Source organism: Mirounga leonina, unplaced genomic scaffold (genome assembly GCF_011800145.1).
Source record: "Mirounga leonina isolate KUSES-001 unplaced genomic scaffold, KU_Mleo_1.0 Mir_200, whole genome shotgun sequence".
NCBI lineage: Eukaryota > Metazoa > Chordata > Mammalia > Carnivora > Phocidae > Mirounga > Mirounga leonina.
The window spans coordinates 13,916,484-13,935,042 of NW_023270503.1; the positions used below are offsets into that span (position 1 = coordinate 13,916,484).

The 18,559-nt window shown below is 38.6% G+C and overlaps 1 protein-coding gene across 1 annotated transcript in view; it reads right to left on the bottom strand.

The window, feature by feature from the left end:
• Window positions 1-8,146: 8,146 nt before the first annotated feature.
• GDPD1 (glycerophosphodiester phosphodiesterase domain containing 1) overlaps window positions 8,147-18,559 on the bottom strand; it is a 48,129-nt gene continuing 37,716 nt past the window's right edge. Inside the window, exons 7-10 of the mRNA XM_035026723.1 lie at window positions 15,326-15,459; window positions 10,396-10,455; window positions 8,923-8,974; window positions 8,147-8,315 (exon numbers count right to left, since the gene is read on the bottom strand). Coding sequence (XP_034882614.1) covers window positions 8,193-8,315; window positions 8,923-8,974; window positions 10,396-10,455; window positions 15,326-15,459 — 369 coding nt within the window. The 3' untranslated portion in view covers window positions 8,147-8,192. The remainder of the gene's footprint in view (window positions 8,316-8,922; window positions 8,975-10,395; window positions 10,456-15,325; window positions 15,460-18,559) is intronic.

An 18,559-nucleotide genomic window follows, 5' to 3' on the forward strand; every position in this document is an offset into this window, starting at 1 on the left:
ATGGCTGTGTAATATTCCATTGTATATATATATACACCACATCTTCTTTATCCACTCATCTGTCGATGGACATCTTTAAAGCCCTGTTTTTATTTATACCTTGATTCTTTTCGTTTACAATGGAGAAAAAGTCCTTTGTCCCATGAAAAGCTCATCTCTCCCCTTGTGTTCTCTCTCTCCTTTTCTTTTTATTCTTAGTACCCTCCAAGCTCTTTCCTGCCTCAGGGCCTTTGCATTAGCTCTTCCAGCTGCTTAGAGCACTCTTCCTCATTTTCTTCTTTTTTTTTTTTTTTTTTTAAGATTTTATTCATTTATTTGACAGAGAGACAGCTAGAGAGTGAACACAAGCAGCGGGAGTGGGAGAGGGAGAACCAGACTGAGCAGGGAGCCCAATGAGGGGCTCAATCCCAAGACCCTGGGACCATGACCTGAGCCGAAGGTAGATGCTTAACCGACTGAGCCATCCAGGCGCCCCTCTTCCTCATTTTCTTTGCATGGTTCATTCCTCTTCTTTTGATCTCAGTGTAAATGCCACCTCCTCAAAGAGGCCTACCTTGACCATTTACCTGAAATAAGCTCAACTTTTATTATTTCTTATCGCAATCCCTTGTTTATGTCCTTCGGAATATTTGCTTCAACTTGAAGTTATCATATTTGTTCACTCTTTTTGTTTATATTCTCAAATGAAATGTAAGATTCATGAGCCTGTACACCATGTCTCTCTTCCTTACTATTATATCATACCCCCAGATCTACTAAGTGACTAACCTAGAGGAGGTGCTCAATAAATATTTACTGCATAAATGAATGACATCAATTTCCTATTTCCTCCAGAGAAGGAATTCAGTGATTGGAGGATGGGAGGAAAGAGAAATGTCACTGTATACCCTTTTGTACTCTATGAACCAGTGACTATATTACCTATTCAAAAATAAATTACATTGAAGTTAGAAAAAAGAAAGCATTTGTACTGTTTCAGTCTAGAGATGATAGTGGCTTGTACTAGGATGGTGGCCATGGGGTTAGAAAAAAGTAAATAGATTCAATATCTAGGATTTCATGATTGGGTGTGAGGGAATGAGGTGTACCTAAGAATGTCCATCACAGTATTATTTATACTAATAAACAATTAGAAACAACTTAAATTTCTAATGACAGGGTAAAGTTAAGTAAATCATGGCACATCTACTTGATTAAATAGTATTCCATTTTTTTTTAAAGATTTATTCATTTTACAGAGAGAGAGCATGCATTCATGTGTGTGCAAGGGGGGTGTGGGGAAGGACAGAGGGAGAGAATCTTCAAGCCGACTCCCTGCTGAGCACAGAACCCGACTAGACTCAATCCCATGACCCATGAGATCACAGCCTGAGCCTAAACCAAGAGTCAGACACCCAAGTGGCTAAGCCACCCACGGGCCCCCAGCATTCCATATATTTAAAAGAATTTATAATGGAAACTGTTCATGTTATATGAAGTGGGAAAAAAAACACAAGATGTGAAAGTATTTATACAATATGTCATAACCATGTAAAAACCTCTAAAATTATGCACTGTGAAAAATAATGGAATAGAGCAAAAAGTTAATAACAAGTAACTGTCTTTGAGTTGTAGTTATGAATTTCCAAAAATTATGGATTTCCAATTTCCGGATCATATCCAAAGCAAAGCCATAATCCCTGTTTCCTGATTTGTTGACTAAGCAGGAAACCTGGATTCTTCCGTTAACTCCAAGTTGGCAGTTAAAGGTTTCTTTCCTTTTTTTTCCCCCAAAGGAAATAGAAGTTTATTGAATACACTGCAAGGGAGTGGCAGGCAGGGCAATAGAGAGGCTGTCTGCCCAAAGGTTTCTTTCCTTAAGAAAAAATGCCAGATTTGGAGAAGAGTCACCTGCTAAGGCCCTGGACACAAACAGCTCTATAGTAGCTGGACAGGCTTTTATTTTTAAGTGATTTTTCATTAATTTTGATTAATTAAAATTGATATCTATTCATTGTAGATAAAGCTGGAAAACTAGACAAGTAAAAATAAGTCACTCAGAATCATAAAAACCACAACTGAAACTTTGATATCATTTCAGTTTTAAAATGAATATGTATATATATATATTTTAAGATTTTTATTTTATTTATTTGACAGAGAGAGAAACAGTGAGAGAGGGAACACAAGCAGGGGGAGTGGGAGAGGGAGAAGCAGGCTTCCCGTCAAGCAGGGAGCCCGATGCGGGGCTCGATCCCAGGACCCTGGGATCATGACCTAAGCTGAAGTCAGCCGCTTAATGACTGAGCCACCCAGGCGCCCCTAAAATGAATATGTATATTTTTGTTTACACAGTATAGAGCTTTATGACTTAGTCTTTTCACTTGATAATATCTTGTATTAGCAGATATAGAACAGTAATATGAGATCATTGATGTATCTATAATTTAACTAGATCCTTAATGTTGCATAGTTAGATTGTTTCTAGTTTTTCACTCTATAGCCACCACTGGGGCATTTATCCTATTATGTTATTCCTAGCACTGGAATTTCTGAATGAATTGATGTATTTAAAGATAGTGTCAGGGCGCCTGGGTGGCTCAGTCAGTTAAGCATCTGCCTTCGGCTCAGGTCATGATCCCAGGGTTCTGGGATTGAGCCCCAAATAGGGCTCCTTGCTCAGCGGGGAGCCTGCTTCTCCTTCTCCCTCTCCCTCTGCCCCTCCCCCTGCTTGTGCTCTCTCTCTCAATAAATAAAATTTAAAAAATAATATTTCGGCTCAGTGCGGAGTCTGCTTGAAGATTCTCTCCCACTGCCCCGCTTCCCCCGCCCCCTACCCCTGCGCCTGCACACACTCTCTCTCAAATAAATATTTTTTTAAAAATGAAAAAGGCTTAGAATGAGTTAGGAAGTAAGGGAGGGAGGGAAGAAGGAAAGAGAGGTTCTATTCAAGCCTGAAAGGGAAAAAGATCTTAGATCAAAGATTATAAAAGCCAAAAATTTTTTTGTAGAAAACTCCTATTTTAAACCAAACCTTAATGTGGAACTCACATGTGAAACAGAAAAAAGTGGAGCAGTTCTGGTCAAATTGGGAATGGGTAACACAAAGCTATACCTGCTCAGCCTCCTCTTAGCATAATCATCCCCATTCACTCAGCAGAAGCTGTCTAGGCCCCATCTTGTTATCTTATGATGAAACCCTACATCTAAATTTTAAAACCACTGGACAGACAAGACCAATGTATGGCATAGCAACCTATTCCAATTGCAAGTAGAATACTGGGAAGGAACTAACATCACCTCTAAAGTACTAGCTTTGCAGAATCGTACCTATAAAGTATACAAAACTCATAAACCGATTTCTCTAACTATCCTTTCCTCCAAGGGCTAATATACTTAAAGCACAGCCCCTCAAATGTCTGTCATTTTATAGCACTTTTTTTTTTAAGATTTTATTTATTTGTCAGAGAGAGAGAACAGGCTTCTTGCTGAGCAGGGAGCCCAATGTGGGGCTCAATCCCAGGACCCTGGGATCATGACCTGAGCTAAAGGCAGACACTTAACTGACTGAGCCCAAGAGCTCAACACAGTCATCATTTTTACCACCAAACTGGTTTCTCTCAAGTTCCCCATTTTCTTGCAGCTTTGGAATGAGTACTGACTTTCCCTTCTCCTTTTAAGCTCTAGTCACCAACTCTTAACTAATTCTTCCTTTCAGAGAAATGTAGATTCATTGTTTCCCTACTTACAGTGCCACTACTTTCATTTAAACCCTTATTACCTCAGGCCTGGATTGCTGCAAGAGCCTCCCATTCTGTAGACTATTGCCAAGTTAATTTTTGTGCAATTTAAGATCAACTGGATCTGGTTAGCCTTCTGACCTGATTTCTGGGACTGTTCTCTGGCCCAGGCTTGTATCCTTCCTTCATAGTATAGGATGTTCCCACTTTCCAGTGTGTCTGCTATGTAAGAGTTAGAAAAGCTAGACATCACTCGTGGCTTTAGGAATTGTCTTGGTATGCTCTCAGCATTCTGAGCTCTTTGATTCCTGGATCTGACTGCTTTAGTTCTAATCTTATTTTGGTGCCTGGTCTGATGGCGAATTACATTTTCCTTTTGGTACTGAAGTATTATGTCATATTACTGCCTAGCAGTTTTGGTTGTTGTTTTTAATGTCTTGAGTTTAGCCACCTATTTGAAAGAGCCCAAGAGCTCTTCAACCTGGCATTCATGACTTCCCTTCAACTGGAACTTTTTTTTGTTAAGATTTTATTTATTTATTTGAGAGAGAGAGAGAGCGAGCACAAGTGGAGAGAAGGAGCAGAGGAAGAGGGACAAGCAGATTCCGCATTGAGCAGGGAGCCCAACATGGGGCTCAATCCTAGTACCCTGAGACCATGGCCTGGCTGAAGGCAGACACTTAACTGACTGAGCCACCCAGGTGCCTCTCCTTATATATTATTTAAATGCACCTTCCCAGCACCACCATGTTGCACAACTCTAAGCAGGATCATTCATGTTATGAATCATTCTATGTTAATGATTTCCCATACTACAACATCCTCTAGTTTATTTCTTTCTTTCTTTCTTTTTTTTTTTTTAAAGATTTTATTTATTTATTTGACAGAGAGAGACACAGCGAGAGAGGGAACACAAGCAGGGGGAGTGGGAGAGGGAGAAGCAGGCTTCCCGCCGAGCAGGGAGCCCCATGCGGGGCTCGATTCCAGGACCTGGAATCATGACCTGAGCCAAAGGCAGATGCTTAACGACTGAGCCACCCAGGCGCCCCTATTTCTTTATTTTTAAGATTTTATTTATTTATTTATTAGAGAGCGAGTGAGAGAGAAACAGCATGAGAGGGGAGAGGGTCAGAGGGAGAAGCAGGCTCCCCGCTGAGCCGGGAGCCCGATGTGGGACTTGATCCCAGGACTCTGGGATCATGCCCTGAGCCGAAGGCAGGCGCTTAACCATCTGAGCCACCCAGGCGCCCCCTACACTCTTTTCCCAACCCATTGTGGCCATTCTTTCTCCACAGTTGTGGCTCCTAGATGCCCACCTATTGTCAGGGCCCCACTCCCATTTCTAGAACCACTTCCGGCCAGAAACAAGAGGTTTAATAGTTCTAGGACTCAGTAGCATCTTACTCCTATAATTAGTCCAGTGTTATCACTCTGTTCTTCAGTTCTATTAAATGAGCTCCTTTCCAAGACCTGGGTCCTAGTTCTGGTACCTTGTGTTCTGTTTTGCCTTGGTAACACACCCAGGACTTTAGTCCTACAGGGAAGCTCTTACTTCATATTAAAAACTCCCTCATGTCAATTGCTTGCTAAAATGTCTGGCCAGCTGTTGCCTATTGCCATATACTTGGGCTACTGTTGGCATGCTGGACTAGACTTATAGCTGGGCCTGTCACGTTTACTGCCAGCCTCATCCCAGTAGAAGGGTCTAATCACATCTTGTGACCATTTCTCAACCTTTCCCACCATGCTGTTCACGATGCCCAGCAATAGCTATCTCAAAATGAAAGAGTATTTAAGCTCTTTTAAAATGTGTTGCTCCATTGGGTGCCTGGGTGCTCAGTTGGTTAAGTGTCTGCCTTCAGCTCAGGTCATGATCCCAGGGTCCTAGGATCGAACCTCACATCAGGCTCCGTGCTCAGCAGGGAGTCTGCTTTTCCCTCTCCCTGTGCCCCTCCCCCCGCCCCACTCCTGCCCACACATGCACTCTCTCTAATAAATAAAATCTTTTTTTTTCTTAAGGATTTTATTTATTTATTTGACAGAGAGAGACACAGCGAAAGAGGGAACACAAGCAGGGGGAATGGGAGAGGGAGAAGCAGGCTTCCCGCGGAGCAGGGAGCCCGATGTGGGGCTCGATCCCAGGACCCTGGGATCATGACCTGAGCCGAAGGCAGATGCTTAACCATCTGAGCCACCCAGGCGCCCCTCTAATAAATAAAATCTTAAAAAAAAAAAAAGTGATGTTCCCGGGGATCCTGGCTGGCTCACTTGGTAGAATATGTGACTCTTGATCTTGGGATCTTGGAGTTTGAGTCTCACATTGGGCATAGAGATTACTTTAAATAAACAAATAGATAAAATGTGATGCTCCAATCAGAAAAGTAGTATTGAGATGTTATCTGATCATGAATATCAACTCTTTTGTTATAGATACTATATACTTATATTAAGTGAATTAAAGTCACCTTGACTGTAAGAGCAGCAAACTTTTTTTTTTTTTTTAAGTGAACTACTCCCAACATGGGACTCAAATTCACAGCCCTGAGATCAAGAATTGTATGCTCTACCCAACTGACCCATCCAGGCATCCCAAAATTAGCAAACTTCTAAAATACGACTTTCTAAACATCTTTACCATATTGGGTACTTTATCTTCTACTGGTTGACATAAAATATATACTGGTATGAGTTCCTCTGAATCATAACAAAGCAAAATTCAAAAAGGAGTAACAAAAAGAAGAAATAACAAAAAGAATCATATCAAAGTGATCAAAATAATCCCTAGCAACTATAACCGTAAATTACAGTAAGTGAAAGTAAAAAGGACTGATTTGATGGATTACCTGCCCAAGTTATTTGTTCAAATGCCAAGAAGCAACTTCTGTACCATAAGAGTGTTTCCATATTTTCTTTTGCTTTCCTTACTCTAGAGAGAAATCTCAGGTGTGCTTACTCATATTATCAATTTATCACCTCATTAAATTCTGCCCCCCCCAAAATCTATAAAGTATATTTGGAATTACAACTACAAAAAAGCAATAAAAAACCTTTATTTTGTTCTTGTAAAACTTTATTTCAGTTTAAACAAACAAACAAAAAAAGCAAATGTTATTTATGTCATAAAGGGATAGGTGGTGGGAGTATGATCATCCTTCATAGCTGCTAGCTGGCAAACTCCAAATGAGAGATGTAATCCAGGTAAAAGACCCTTATTATTCCAGAGTATATTTACCTCCCAAAGAGATAATGAAAATTAGTCAAAAAGATTAGAAAAATTTTACATGGAGTCATATCAGAAAAGCTGAGAAAGTGAAGCCTAATGCTTTGAGAAATTCTGCTTCCACTTAATTCAGAAGAATTAAACCTTAAAGGTCAAGAACAGGTGGTTTATACCATACGTATTAGAAACAATGATATGTACTTTTGTCAGTTTCATATGATTATTAGGATTCAAAACATTACTTAAAATCTAGATGTAGGCCCAAACAATTAGTCACTGCCAAAAAATGGAAAATTTTGTTTAGAAGAAACATAATGTTTAGAGGAAACACAAATATATGACTATTTGGGTCTTTTAAGTCCAATTTTAATGTGTACCAAAAAGAAAGGACATGGTAACACTATTACACCTAAAGATTCCAAACAGAATGTCCCCATTAACAACAGCAACCAAGAAATCTAATTGTCTACAGTTTTTATTTCTAATCAAGTATTAGTTTCAGTTCTTTTTTTTGAGCCTCCCTTCTGTTAATAATGTACAGCTTGTCAGATAACTATATCACTGATTTCTAAGCTCCCCTCCCACTGTATTTTCTTTCCTTTTAAACTAAGATGTACCTAGAAATAACGAGACAACTCAGCATAGCTGTAGTGGCCTTCAATAATTTTGGTTTACTAATTAGTTGATCTTATTCCAGTGAAGGCTAATATCAAATTTATCCAATAGTCTTTGATTTTACAATTACTTATAATAGAATACTGCATCATATACAGAACTCTTTTTTTTTTTTTTTTAAAGATTTATCTATTTATTTGAGAGAGCGAGAATGAGAGAGAGTACACGAGAGGGGGGAGGGTCAGAGGGAGAAGCAGGCTCCCCGCCGAGCAGGGAGCCCGATGCGGGACTCGATCCCGGGACTCCAGGATCATGACCTGAGCCGAAGGCAGTCGCTTTAACCAACTGAGCCACCCAGGCGCCCATATACAGAACTCTTGATCAATAATCTACTTACATCTCATAACCAGTTATCTTTCTAAACAATTTACAAATGTAAAATATGCAATGTTCTTTAAAATAAATATACAATATATAGTTTCTACATTCTCAGACAAGCTTAAAAATGAGGTAATAAAAACTTAAATGATTAAACCTTTACCATTCTGGAAATGGCTTAGGGAAATGATGGCAAACTTGTTTTGTTTTGTTTTTCTTTAGGTCTTTTCATCTTTGAGTGCTTCTGAGTACCTCCTTTTCTATGCTGAAAAATTATGTAAAAAATCCTTAAGCTTTGTTGGATAGTCTGTCATCACCCCAGTTGCTCCCAAATCAAAAGCTCGTTTGTATTCTTGTTCTTCATTCAATACCCAAATATAGACCTGAAAATTAGAAGCATGAGAAGTATGAGATGAAAGGTTAAAATTTTATAATAGCCTTTATACACTACAATCTCAGCATACTTAGAAACAACCTTTTAAACCTGTAATTTTAAGAAATCATTGAACCCTTTAAATTTTTTTTTACTTTACCCATGAAATTTTTTTACTTTACCCATTAAATATACACTGTCTGGCTTCAGCTACTGTCACCTATATATAAGTGGACTCCAGTTACTAAAATGCCAATGCTTTCTTGTTAAGTTTAAGGTCTTCATATGTGAACCAGTAAAGCAGCAGCATCAGAGTTGGAACCAAATTAAGTTCCTGCCCTTTACACTACTGTTAAACTGGTGAGCTATACTGTTTCCAAAATGCATCATTCCGGGCGCCTGGGTGGCTCAGTCGTTGGGCGTCTGCCTTCGGCTCGGGTCATGGTCCCAGGGTCCTGGGATGGAGCTCCACATCGGGCTCCCTGCTCTGCAGGAAGCCTGCTTCTCCCTCTCCCACTCCCCCTGCTTGTGTTCCCTCTCTCGCTGTCTCTTTCTGTCTTTCAAATAAATAAATAAAATCTTAAAAAAAAAAAAAAGGCATCATTCCAGAAACTTACCTGAATGCCTCTGGCAGTTAGGTGGTCAAACAAGGCTTTTCTCATTAGTAAGCTGGAAAATAAAAGAGGACAGATTTAGATCTCTCTTAACTCTAATGAAGGACTCTTAGTCCTTAGTCCTAATTTAGTCCATTTAGAGTTTGTAATTCCTAACTGAATTTAATCCCAATGCTGTAGCAACAATAAAGCAATGGCCTCAAGTAATAACTGTGGTGGATGCATTTATGTTCTAACCACTGGATCTCCTTTCACTGCTGGCTGGCCGCTTGCTGGTGGACCACCAGAACCTCCTATTTCTTCTGTAACTACATCCTCAAGGGACCCAATCTTATTTAAGCCACTCAGTAGACAAGAGGCCTCCTCGATTTCCCTGTCGACACCATAACAAGTGAGAAAGAACTGGGAAGTCTGACTAACATTCCAACTTAAAATAAGGCAGTGAACTTGGGCCAAGTTCTAGAATATCATAGTTCATTTACATAATGTATTAGCCTTTCATGTGCTATCTTAGAAACCTAATGTCCATTGATTACACTATAAATAGGAAAACTGCAGCTTTTTTTTAAGTGCTAAATAATTGACTTAAAAGTGAACTCTTAGAATATAAATCACTTGAGCATGATGGGAACAAACTATACTGGAAAGTTATACATATTATTTCTATTCTGTTTATGTCTATTAAAGTGATGAAATAAGAGAAACTAAAAATCATATGCATTTAACACCAATTAAAAATGCATCCTTGAAAACTAGAAATTAAATCAGGAATAGAGCAAAAAAGAATAAACCCTGTGGCACAGAGAAAAGATAAAACTAGTTTTCCAACTCTCTGAAAGAGGAGGTTAAGTAACTTAAAAGGTTGTGATTTGGGACTATTATTTAAGCATTCCGGGTTCCATTTTAAAGCAAAATATAGCACAGCAACATTGTGTTATTTACCTAAAATTAAACTCAACATGTCTGAGAAATGAAAGTTTTTTCTTTAAAGGAGATGCCCACCCTAAAGGTGGGGCTTCCTGTCTGCTATTAAGTCTTCGTGCAGATTTTTCAGAGAAATGTGCCACTAATCAATATACACTTTTACATATACTTGTATTGCTATACACACTTCTTTCTGCCATGTCTCTGACTGCGGTTAGTTGAAAACAGCAAACAGGTAGAAGGGAATGGTTATACATACCACCACCTCTTCTACTTAGCTAGATAACCCTAAGTTAATCATTTACCTTTGGTTAGGAGGGCACTCAGTTTTCTCCTGAAGCTGGATGAGATTATCTCTCAAGATTCCTCTTAAGGTTTTGTGACTAGTAATTAAAGTAGTTCTAAATGATTCATATACATCCACCCACAGAGTAGGTGCTTATCATCCTTGTTACAAATCACATATAGAAAGCTTGCTCTAAATTATAAACATAGTATTTAATAGATTCAGCTAAAACAATAACTCGTATATCAAGAAACTAAAATTCTTACATATCAGAAAGCCAGATGAGAAACTTTTGACTTCTGGACATAGTGTGTGGTTCTTTTAGCCTGAGGCAAAATAAAAATTTGAATCAGAAATTAGAAACACAAGAAGGTATATCACTGTGATAAAATGAGTCCAAAAACAAAGTTGCCTTGCACTTCGTATGTGCTCAAAAAATACTTGTAAAAAAACCCCAAAAGTAAAATAAAACCCATTTGGGTTCTCTGGTTTTTTGTTTTATTTTGGTTTGTTCTTTAAAGATTTTATTTATTTGTTTGACAGAGAGCGAGATAACGAGAGCAGGAACACAAACAGGGGGAGTGGGAGAGGGAGAAGCAGGCTTCCCGCTGAGCAGGGAGCCCGATGCGGGGCTCGATCCCAGGACCCTGGGATCGTGACCTGAACCGAAGGCAGACACTTAACGACTGAGCCACCCAGTGCCCGGGTTCTCTGTTTCTATTGATTTTGAGATGACTTTGCTACTACTACTAAAAGGTAAAAAAAATAATGAAAGTTATCTTTCTAGACCCTGGGTGCCTGGGGCTCATGTCTCTTCTCTTTTTTGGTGAAGCTTCTTTCTCTCACCTTGTCTGCTGTAACTTAGTATATAGTAGATTTACTATATGTGCTGCTGAAGTGAGCACTAGTATATAGTGAACTTAAACATACAACCAAACTTTACTACAAATTAAAAGATACATGGGGCAAAAATGTGACTAAAAAACCCCTAAAAGCATGTTTTTTCTTCCCCTTTCAATATTTGAAGACCTGGGCCCTGTTCTTTGTTTTTCCAGTTTTTATTTAAATTCCAGTTAGTTAACATACAGTGTAATATTAGTTCCAGGTGTACGATATAGTGATTCAACAACTCCATGCATCACCCGGTGATTATCACAACAGGTGCACTCCTTAATCCCCATCACCTGTTTAACCCATCCCCCACCCACCTCCCCTCTGGTAACCATCAGTTTGTTCTCAGTAGTTAAGAGTCTTTTTCTTGGTTTGCCCCTCTCTCTCTCCCTTTTCCTTTCGCTCATTTGTTTTGTTTCTTGAATTCCACATGAGTGAATTTGTCTTTTGGCATTTGTCTTTCTTTGACTTATTTTGTTTAGCATTATACTCTCTAGCTCCATCTATGTCATTGCAAAACGCCAAGATTTCATTTGTTTTTATGGCTCAGTAATATTCCATTGTGTTTATATATATATATATAAACATACCATACACACACACACACACACACACATACCATATCTTCTTTATCCATTCATCTATTTATGAACACTTGGGCTGTTTTCCATAACTTGGCTATTGTAAATAATCTGCTATAAACATCCAGGTGCCTATATCCCTTTGAATTAGTATTTTTGTATGCTTTGGGTAAATACCTAGTAGTATGATTGCTGGATTGTAGGATGGTTCTATTTTTACCTTTTTGAGGAACCTCATTACAGTTTTCCGCAGTGGCTGCACCAGTTTGCATTCCCATCAACAGTGCATGAGGATTACCCATTTCTCCACATCCTCGCCAACACCTGTTGTTTCTTGAGCTTTTTATTTTAGCCATTCTGAGAGGCATGAGTATCTCATCATACTTTTGATTTGCATTTCCCTGATGAGGAGTGATGTTGAGCATCTTTTTATGTGTGTGCTGGCCATCTGTATATCTTCTTTGGAAAGATGTCTATTCATGTCTTCTGCCCATTCTTAATTAGATTATTCATTTTTGGGGTACTGAGTTTTATAAGTTCTTTATATATTTGGATACTAACTCTTTAACAGATCTGTCATTTGCAAATATCTTCTCTCATTCCGTGGGTTCCTTTTAGTTTTGCTGATTGTTTCCTTTGCTATGCAGAATTTTATTTTGATGTAGTCTCAATAGTTTTTGATTTTGTTTCCCTTGCTTCAGGAGACATACCTAGAAAGAAGTTGCTATGACTGATGTCAAAGAAGTTACTGCTTATGTTCTTTTCTAGCATTTTTATGGCTTCAGTTCTCACATTTTGAAATTATTCTTTGTGTATGGTGTAAGAAAGTGGTCCAGTTTCATCCTTTTGCATGTTGCTGTCCAGTTTTCCCAACGCCATTTGTTGAAGAGACATTCTTTTTCCCATTGGCTATTTTTTTCCTGCTTTGTCAAAGATTAATTGACCATATAATTATGGGTTCATTTCTGGATTTTCTATTCTGTTCCATTCATCTGTGTGTCTATTTTTGTGCTGGTATCATACTGTTTTGATTACTACAGCTTTGTAATATAACTTGAAGTCCAGAATTGTGAGGCCTCCAGCTGTGTTTTTCTTTTTCAAGGTTGCTTTGGCTATTTGGGGTCTTTTGTGGTTCCATATAAACTTTAGGATTGTTCATTCTAGCTCTGTGAAAAATGCTGTTGGTATTTTGATAGGGATTGCATTAAATGTGTAGATTGCTTTGAGGAGTATAGACATTTTATCAATATCTGTTCTTCCAATCCCTGAGCATGGAATGTCTTTCCATTTCTTTGTGTCATCTTCAATTTCTTTTCAGAGTACAGGTCTTTCACCTCTTTGGTTAGATTTATTCCTAGGTATCTTATGGTTTTTGGTACAATTGTAAATGAGAGTGATTCCTTAATTTCTCTTTCTGCTTCCTTACTGGTTTATAGAAATGCAACAGATTTCTGTACGTTGATTTTGTATCCTGTGACTGCTGAATTCATGTATCAGTTCTAGCAGTTTTTTGGTGGAGTCTTTTGGGTTTTCTATATATATTATCATGTCATCTGCAAATAGTGAAACTTTTACTTCTTCCTTGCCTATCTGGATGCTTTTTATTTCCTTTTGTTGTCTGATTGCTGTGGCTAGGACTTCCAGTACCGTGTTGAATAAAACTGGTGAGAGTGGACATCCCTGTCTTATTCCTGACTATAGAGGAAAAGCTCTCAGTTTTTCCCCATTGAGGATGATATTAGCTGTGGGTTTTTCTCGATGGCCTTTATTATGTTGAGGGTTTTTATTATGTATGGATGTTGTACTTTGTCTTTTCCCTATGCTTTTTTGCATCTATTGAGATGATCATATGGTTCTTATCCTTTCTTTTATTAATGTGATGATGTAGCACGTTGTTGGATTTGCAAATATGGAACCTAGGCCCTGTTCTTTTTAATTATCTTTTCTATACTTGACCTTTGGATGTATGCTGAGTTTCTTCAGTTTCCTCAGATGCCTGGAGCAGCACAACTACCTGTGTCATTAACTTTGGGTTGTACACATAGCAAATCTCTGGTAAGCCTCTCTCTACTATCAAAACTTCTCAGCTTCTAAGTTTAACAGCACGCAGTGATTTCCATTGCCCCTGGAGCTTCACTTCTTGTTTCCTTTCTAATTCGTCCTGTCTATACTCTTGGAATAATTCTGAGTCTCCACACTTAAATTCCTTTTTTTTCCTTTCTCTCTGAATTCAGTTTTTATTAGAAGTTCTCTAAATAAAATCCTCTTTCCCCTCGCTGTAGCCCAGGTGGGAAGTACTGCTTGCAACTTCTGGAATCTCAGGGACTTAGTATCTCAAACACTAATTACCTCATTAAACAAATGATTACTTTGTCTTAGGAAGTACCCACTGTCATCCATAAAAAAAAAAAAAAATTAAAACACACACAATATTCTACCTTGTCTTAATCCACAATTAGTTTTTATTTTATTTTTATTTTTTAAAGATTTTATTTATTTATTCATGAGAGACAGAGAGAGAGAGAGGCAGAAGGAGAAGCAGGCTCCCAAGGAGCAGAGAGCCCGATGCGGGACTTGATCCCAGGACCCTGGGATCATGACCTGAGCCGAAGGCAGACGCTTAACCATCTGAGCCACCCAGGCGCCCCACAATTAGTTTTTAGAGAAAAGATTAATTCTATGAAGTTTGTTCATCTGTCTGTATCTCAGTAATACCTGCTTCTAAGAGAACACATGGAGATAATCCAGAAAGGACAAGAGTCCATGCCAAGCCAGAGGAAGCTTAAGTATTTCAGGAGTAAATGGTCAGGAATCATTTTAATCCAGCAAATGAAAATGGTTTCTTTGTAGGCAAGAAGTGATTTCCATTCTGTCTGAGAAATAACTACAAAAACTGCCCATAAATGTAATTGGGAATAGATAAAATAAACATGCTCATCATGAAGAAACTCAAATTGGAAAACAAGCATGAAACAAATGCTGAATACAACGGTACCGACCAAATTGTTTTCCTTACCAATATTTCCTAATGACTGCTGCACTAATGTTCAGCTTGATCTTTTAAAGTTCTGTTTGGGGATGAAAAAAGTTTCCATGCAGGTGAGATCACATTTAATTTAATTTTTTTTTTAAGTAATTTCTAGGCCCAACATGGGGCTTGAACTCACAACCCTGAGATCGAGTCACATGCTCTTCTGACCGAGCCAGCCAGGTGCCCCGAGAATTTGGAGTTTAATTGAATTTCAGCTGCATATTGCAACTGAGGTATAAATAAATTAGGGAAGTTGGAGGGCAATTGCTATTACATGTTAGAATAAAAGAATTATTAAGCTTCAACAGTTAAGCTCAATTCTTTGTACCTGAATTCTGAGTACACAGGCACAGAAAGTCATTGTTACCTGAAATGGGTCCAGATGAAATACTTATCCTATATTACTCATTTTAGAAAAATGTGTCTTAATGATATCAAAAAGTATTATTAATACAGGTCAGTTAATCCAACATGTAAATAACTACAGCAATCTATTTTTTTTTAATTTTATTTTTAAACCCCCAATGTGGGGCTCAAACTTACAACCCCGAGATCCAGAATCACATGCTCTACCGACTGAGCCAGCCAGGCGTCCCTATAGCAATCTATTCTTTATCATTTATATTGATATTAATGAGCCTTGATCTTAGTCCCCCTATAATGATAACTGATGAAAACAGAGTAACCACTTACTTCAGTATGATAGAAGGCATTGGGATTTCAAAAAACTGTTCTCGAATGGGCACAAAGGGCAAGAGGCCAGTGAAGAAAAGGCCAAGAATGAGCAGAACACGTTGTAGACTGAAGAGTATAGGAATATCTGAATTCTAAAAGACACAAGCAATATTATGTTACTTTACAATTGCTCAGATGAAGAGGATTATTTCACATCCTCAAAATTTCCAAGACTGTATCTGGACATTCGTTAAAAGTACTCCCTGAATTATCAATATCCATCTCCAAACCCACCACATTTAAAAATGGCTAGTCCTTGCCAAATGGGTCAGGATTTATTGTCAAGCCCTATGCTGTTAATTGATGATACTTAAGTATCTCTATTCCCTATTCTCTGCTTGCAACACCACTTCTGTCTGTTGGTGATAGTGCTTATCACTAGAGATTAAAAATACTGAACCTAATGGAATAAGACAAAGAAATGAAGAAATATTCAGTAACCTTACTCCTATTTAAAAAATATATAAGTAAAGATCGATATATATTCACATATATCCATATAGATATATAGGTGTTCCAATCTATAGATATAGTTATGTATTAGTTAAGCAGGATATGATATTGATATGTATAGATAAAATATAAACACTGTTGCAAATGTCATCTTTCAACTACATTATGCATCAAATATAAATAGGATTTTGTAAGCTAGTCGAAGAATCTAGCCACCATTTTAGATTTCTATTGCAAAATGTGTTCAAGATCCCAAAACGCTTAGAATGCAAGCTTCGTATATATATATATATGAACTCTTTTCATCTTGTAAAACCGAAATTCTATGCTCAGCAAATGGCCCCTCATATCCCCATCTCCCTAACCCCTCCTATATTTGTCTTTAAAACAAACAGAAATTATGGTACAGTTGATTTTTTCCTTTTTTTCCTTTTAAAGATTTTATTTATTTGAGAGAAAGAGCATGAGAGAGAGGGAGAGATCACGAGCAGGAAGGAGGGATAGAGGGAGAAGCAGACTCCCTGCTGAGCAGGGAGCCCGATGCAGGACTCGATCCCAGGACCCTGGGATCATGACCTGAGCTGAAGGCAGACGCTCAACAGCTTGAGCCACCCAGGCGCCCTAAAGCTGATTTTTTTCTATACAAAAGTAATATATTGAAGAAGTTATGTAGAAAAGTAATTTATTTTAAATATTCCCTCTAAATTACCCACTTCTTTCTTTAAAAAAAAAATAGAGTAAATAATTTTGAGGATTTCTTTTGCCCCTATGTTCACATGACACTTTGTAACATTTTAGGCTTATTTATATGCAGGTGTTTCAGCTGTAACACAATGTACAAGTCCCTGAAAAACTTGATTTCTGCAAATTCATGCCCTAAGAGTAACAGAGCTTATGGGAAAAACAGGGTTCGGGCCGACCCTCAAAACTTACACAACTTTGGACCCAGAGAACTAAAAACAATAACTGGTACTTCTGGAAAGCCATGCCAGGCTGCCCAGGGTGGGAGAGGGTGGGGTTTGGTATGCTGGCCCACCACTGATGTAACAGCTGGTGCCACTGGGTATCTTCTAAATTAGAACATCTGAAAATCTTGCCATTTACAACATGGATGGACTGAGAGGGTATTATGCTAATGAGTCAGACAGAGAAAGACAAATACCATATGATTTCCCTTATATGTGGAATCTAAAAAACAAAATGAATAAACAAACAAAAAGCAGAAACAGACCCATAAATACAGAGAACAAACTGATGGTTGCTAGAGGGGAGGGGAGTGGAGGAATGGGTGAAGGGGAGTGAGAGATATAGGCTTCCAGTCAGGGAATGAATAGGTCATGGGGGTAAAAGGTATAGCATAGGGAACACAGTCAATGGTATTGTAATAGTGTTGTGTGGTTAACAGCTGGTAACTACACTTTTGGTGAGCACAGCCTAACGTATAGACTTGTGGAGTCACTAATACCACATCGTGTTTCAATTATACTTGAATGACATAAATAGAATTTATGGAATGGGACCCAGGCATTAGTTGTGTTTTGTTTTGAGACTTTCCAGGTGATTCCAACATACAGCCAGGCTTAAGAACCACTGCATTAAGAATGAATTAAAAATCATTGCGTGAGACTAAGCGCCACATGTTTTCCCCTCCCCACTGTGTGCCCCATTTTTCTTTTTATATTTTTTGTTTTTTTAATTTAAATTCAATTAGCCAAGTTATTATTATTATTTTTTAAGATTTTATTTATTTATTTGAGACAGAATGAGAGAGAGAGAGCACATGAGAGGGGGGAGGGTCAGAGGCAGAAGCAGGCTTCCCGCCGAGCAGGGAGCCTGATGCGGGACTCGATCCAGGGACTCCAGGATCATGACCTGAGCCGAAGGCAGTCGCTTAACCAACTGAGCCACCCAGGCGCCCAAGCCAAGTTATTTTTATATTTTTAGTTTCTAGCATTTGGGAACTAAAGGGCTAATGTAAAATTCTTATAAATCAATGACTTAATTATATGGCATGTTCATAATATGAAAAATATGACTGAGACATTTTTACTATGATGTTTGAAAATTATTGCTGGAGGTTTTGGAGTTTTTAAATTCTAAAATGACAGAAAGCCAGAGGCTTTGAGAAAAATATGTGAATCAAGGGAAAAGTTCTGTGATTCTGAGTCAGAAGTGGACTTCTTCTTTTTTTTTTTTAAGATTTTATTTATTTATTTGACAAAGAGACACAGCCAGGGAGGGAACACAAGCAGGGAGAGTGGGAGAGGGAGAAGCAGGCTTCCTGCCAAGCAGGGAGCCCGATGTGGGGCTCGATCCCAGGATCCCGGGATCATGACCTGAGCCGAAGGCAGACACTTAACAACTGAGCCACCCAGGTGCCCCAGAAGTGGACTTCTTATTTTGAAACAACAGATTCACAAAAAGTTGTAAAAACACAGTCCCATGTACCCTTAACCTTTCCCAAACGGTAACATTTGATGTAACTGTAGTTCAGTATTAAAACCAGGACTTGACACTGGTAGATCACGGGCGTTTTTTGTTGTTTTCTTTTCTCTTTCTGTCCTTCTTTTCTTTTCTTTTCTTTATTCCTTCCTTCTTCCTTTCCTTTCCTTTCTCCTTTCCTTTCCTTTCCCCTTTCCCCTCTCCTCTCTCCTCCCCTCTCCTCTCTTTTCTCCTCCCCTCTCCCCTCTCCTCCCCTCCCCTCCTCTCCCCTCTCCTCCCCTCCCCTCCTCTCCCCTC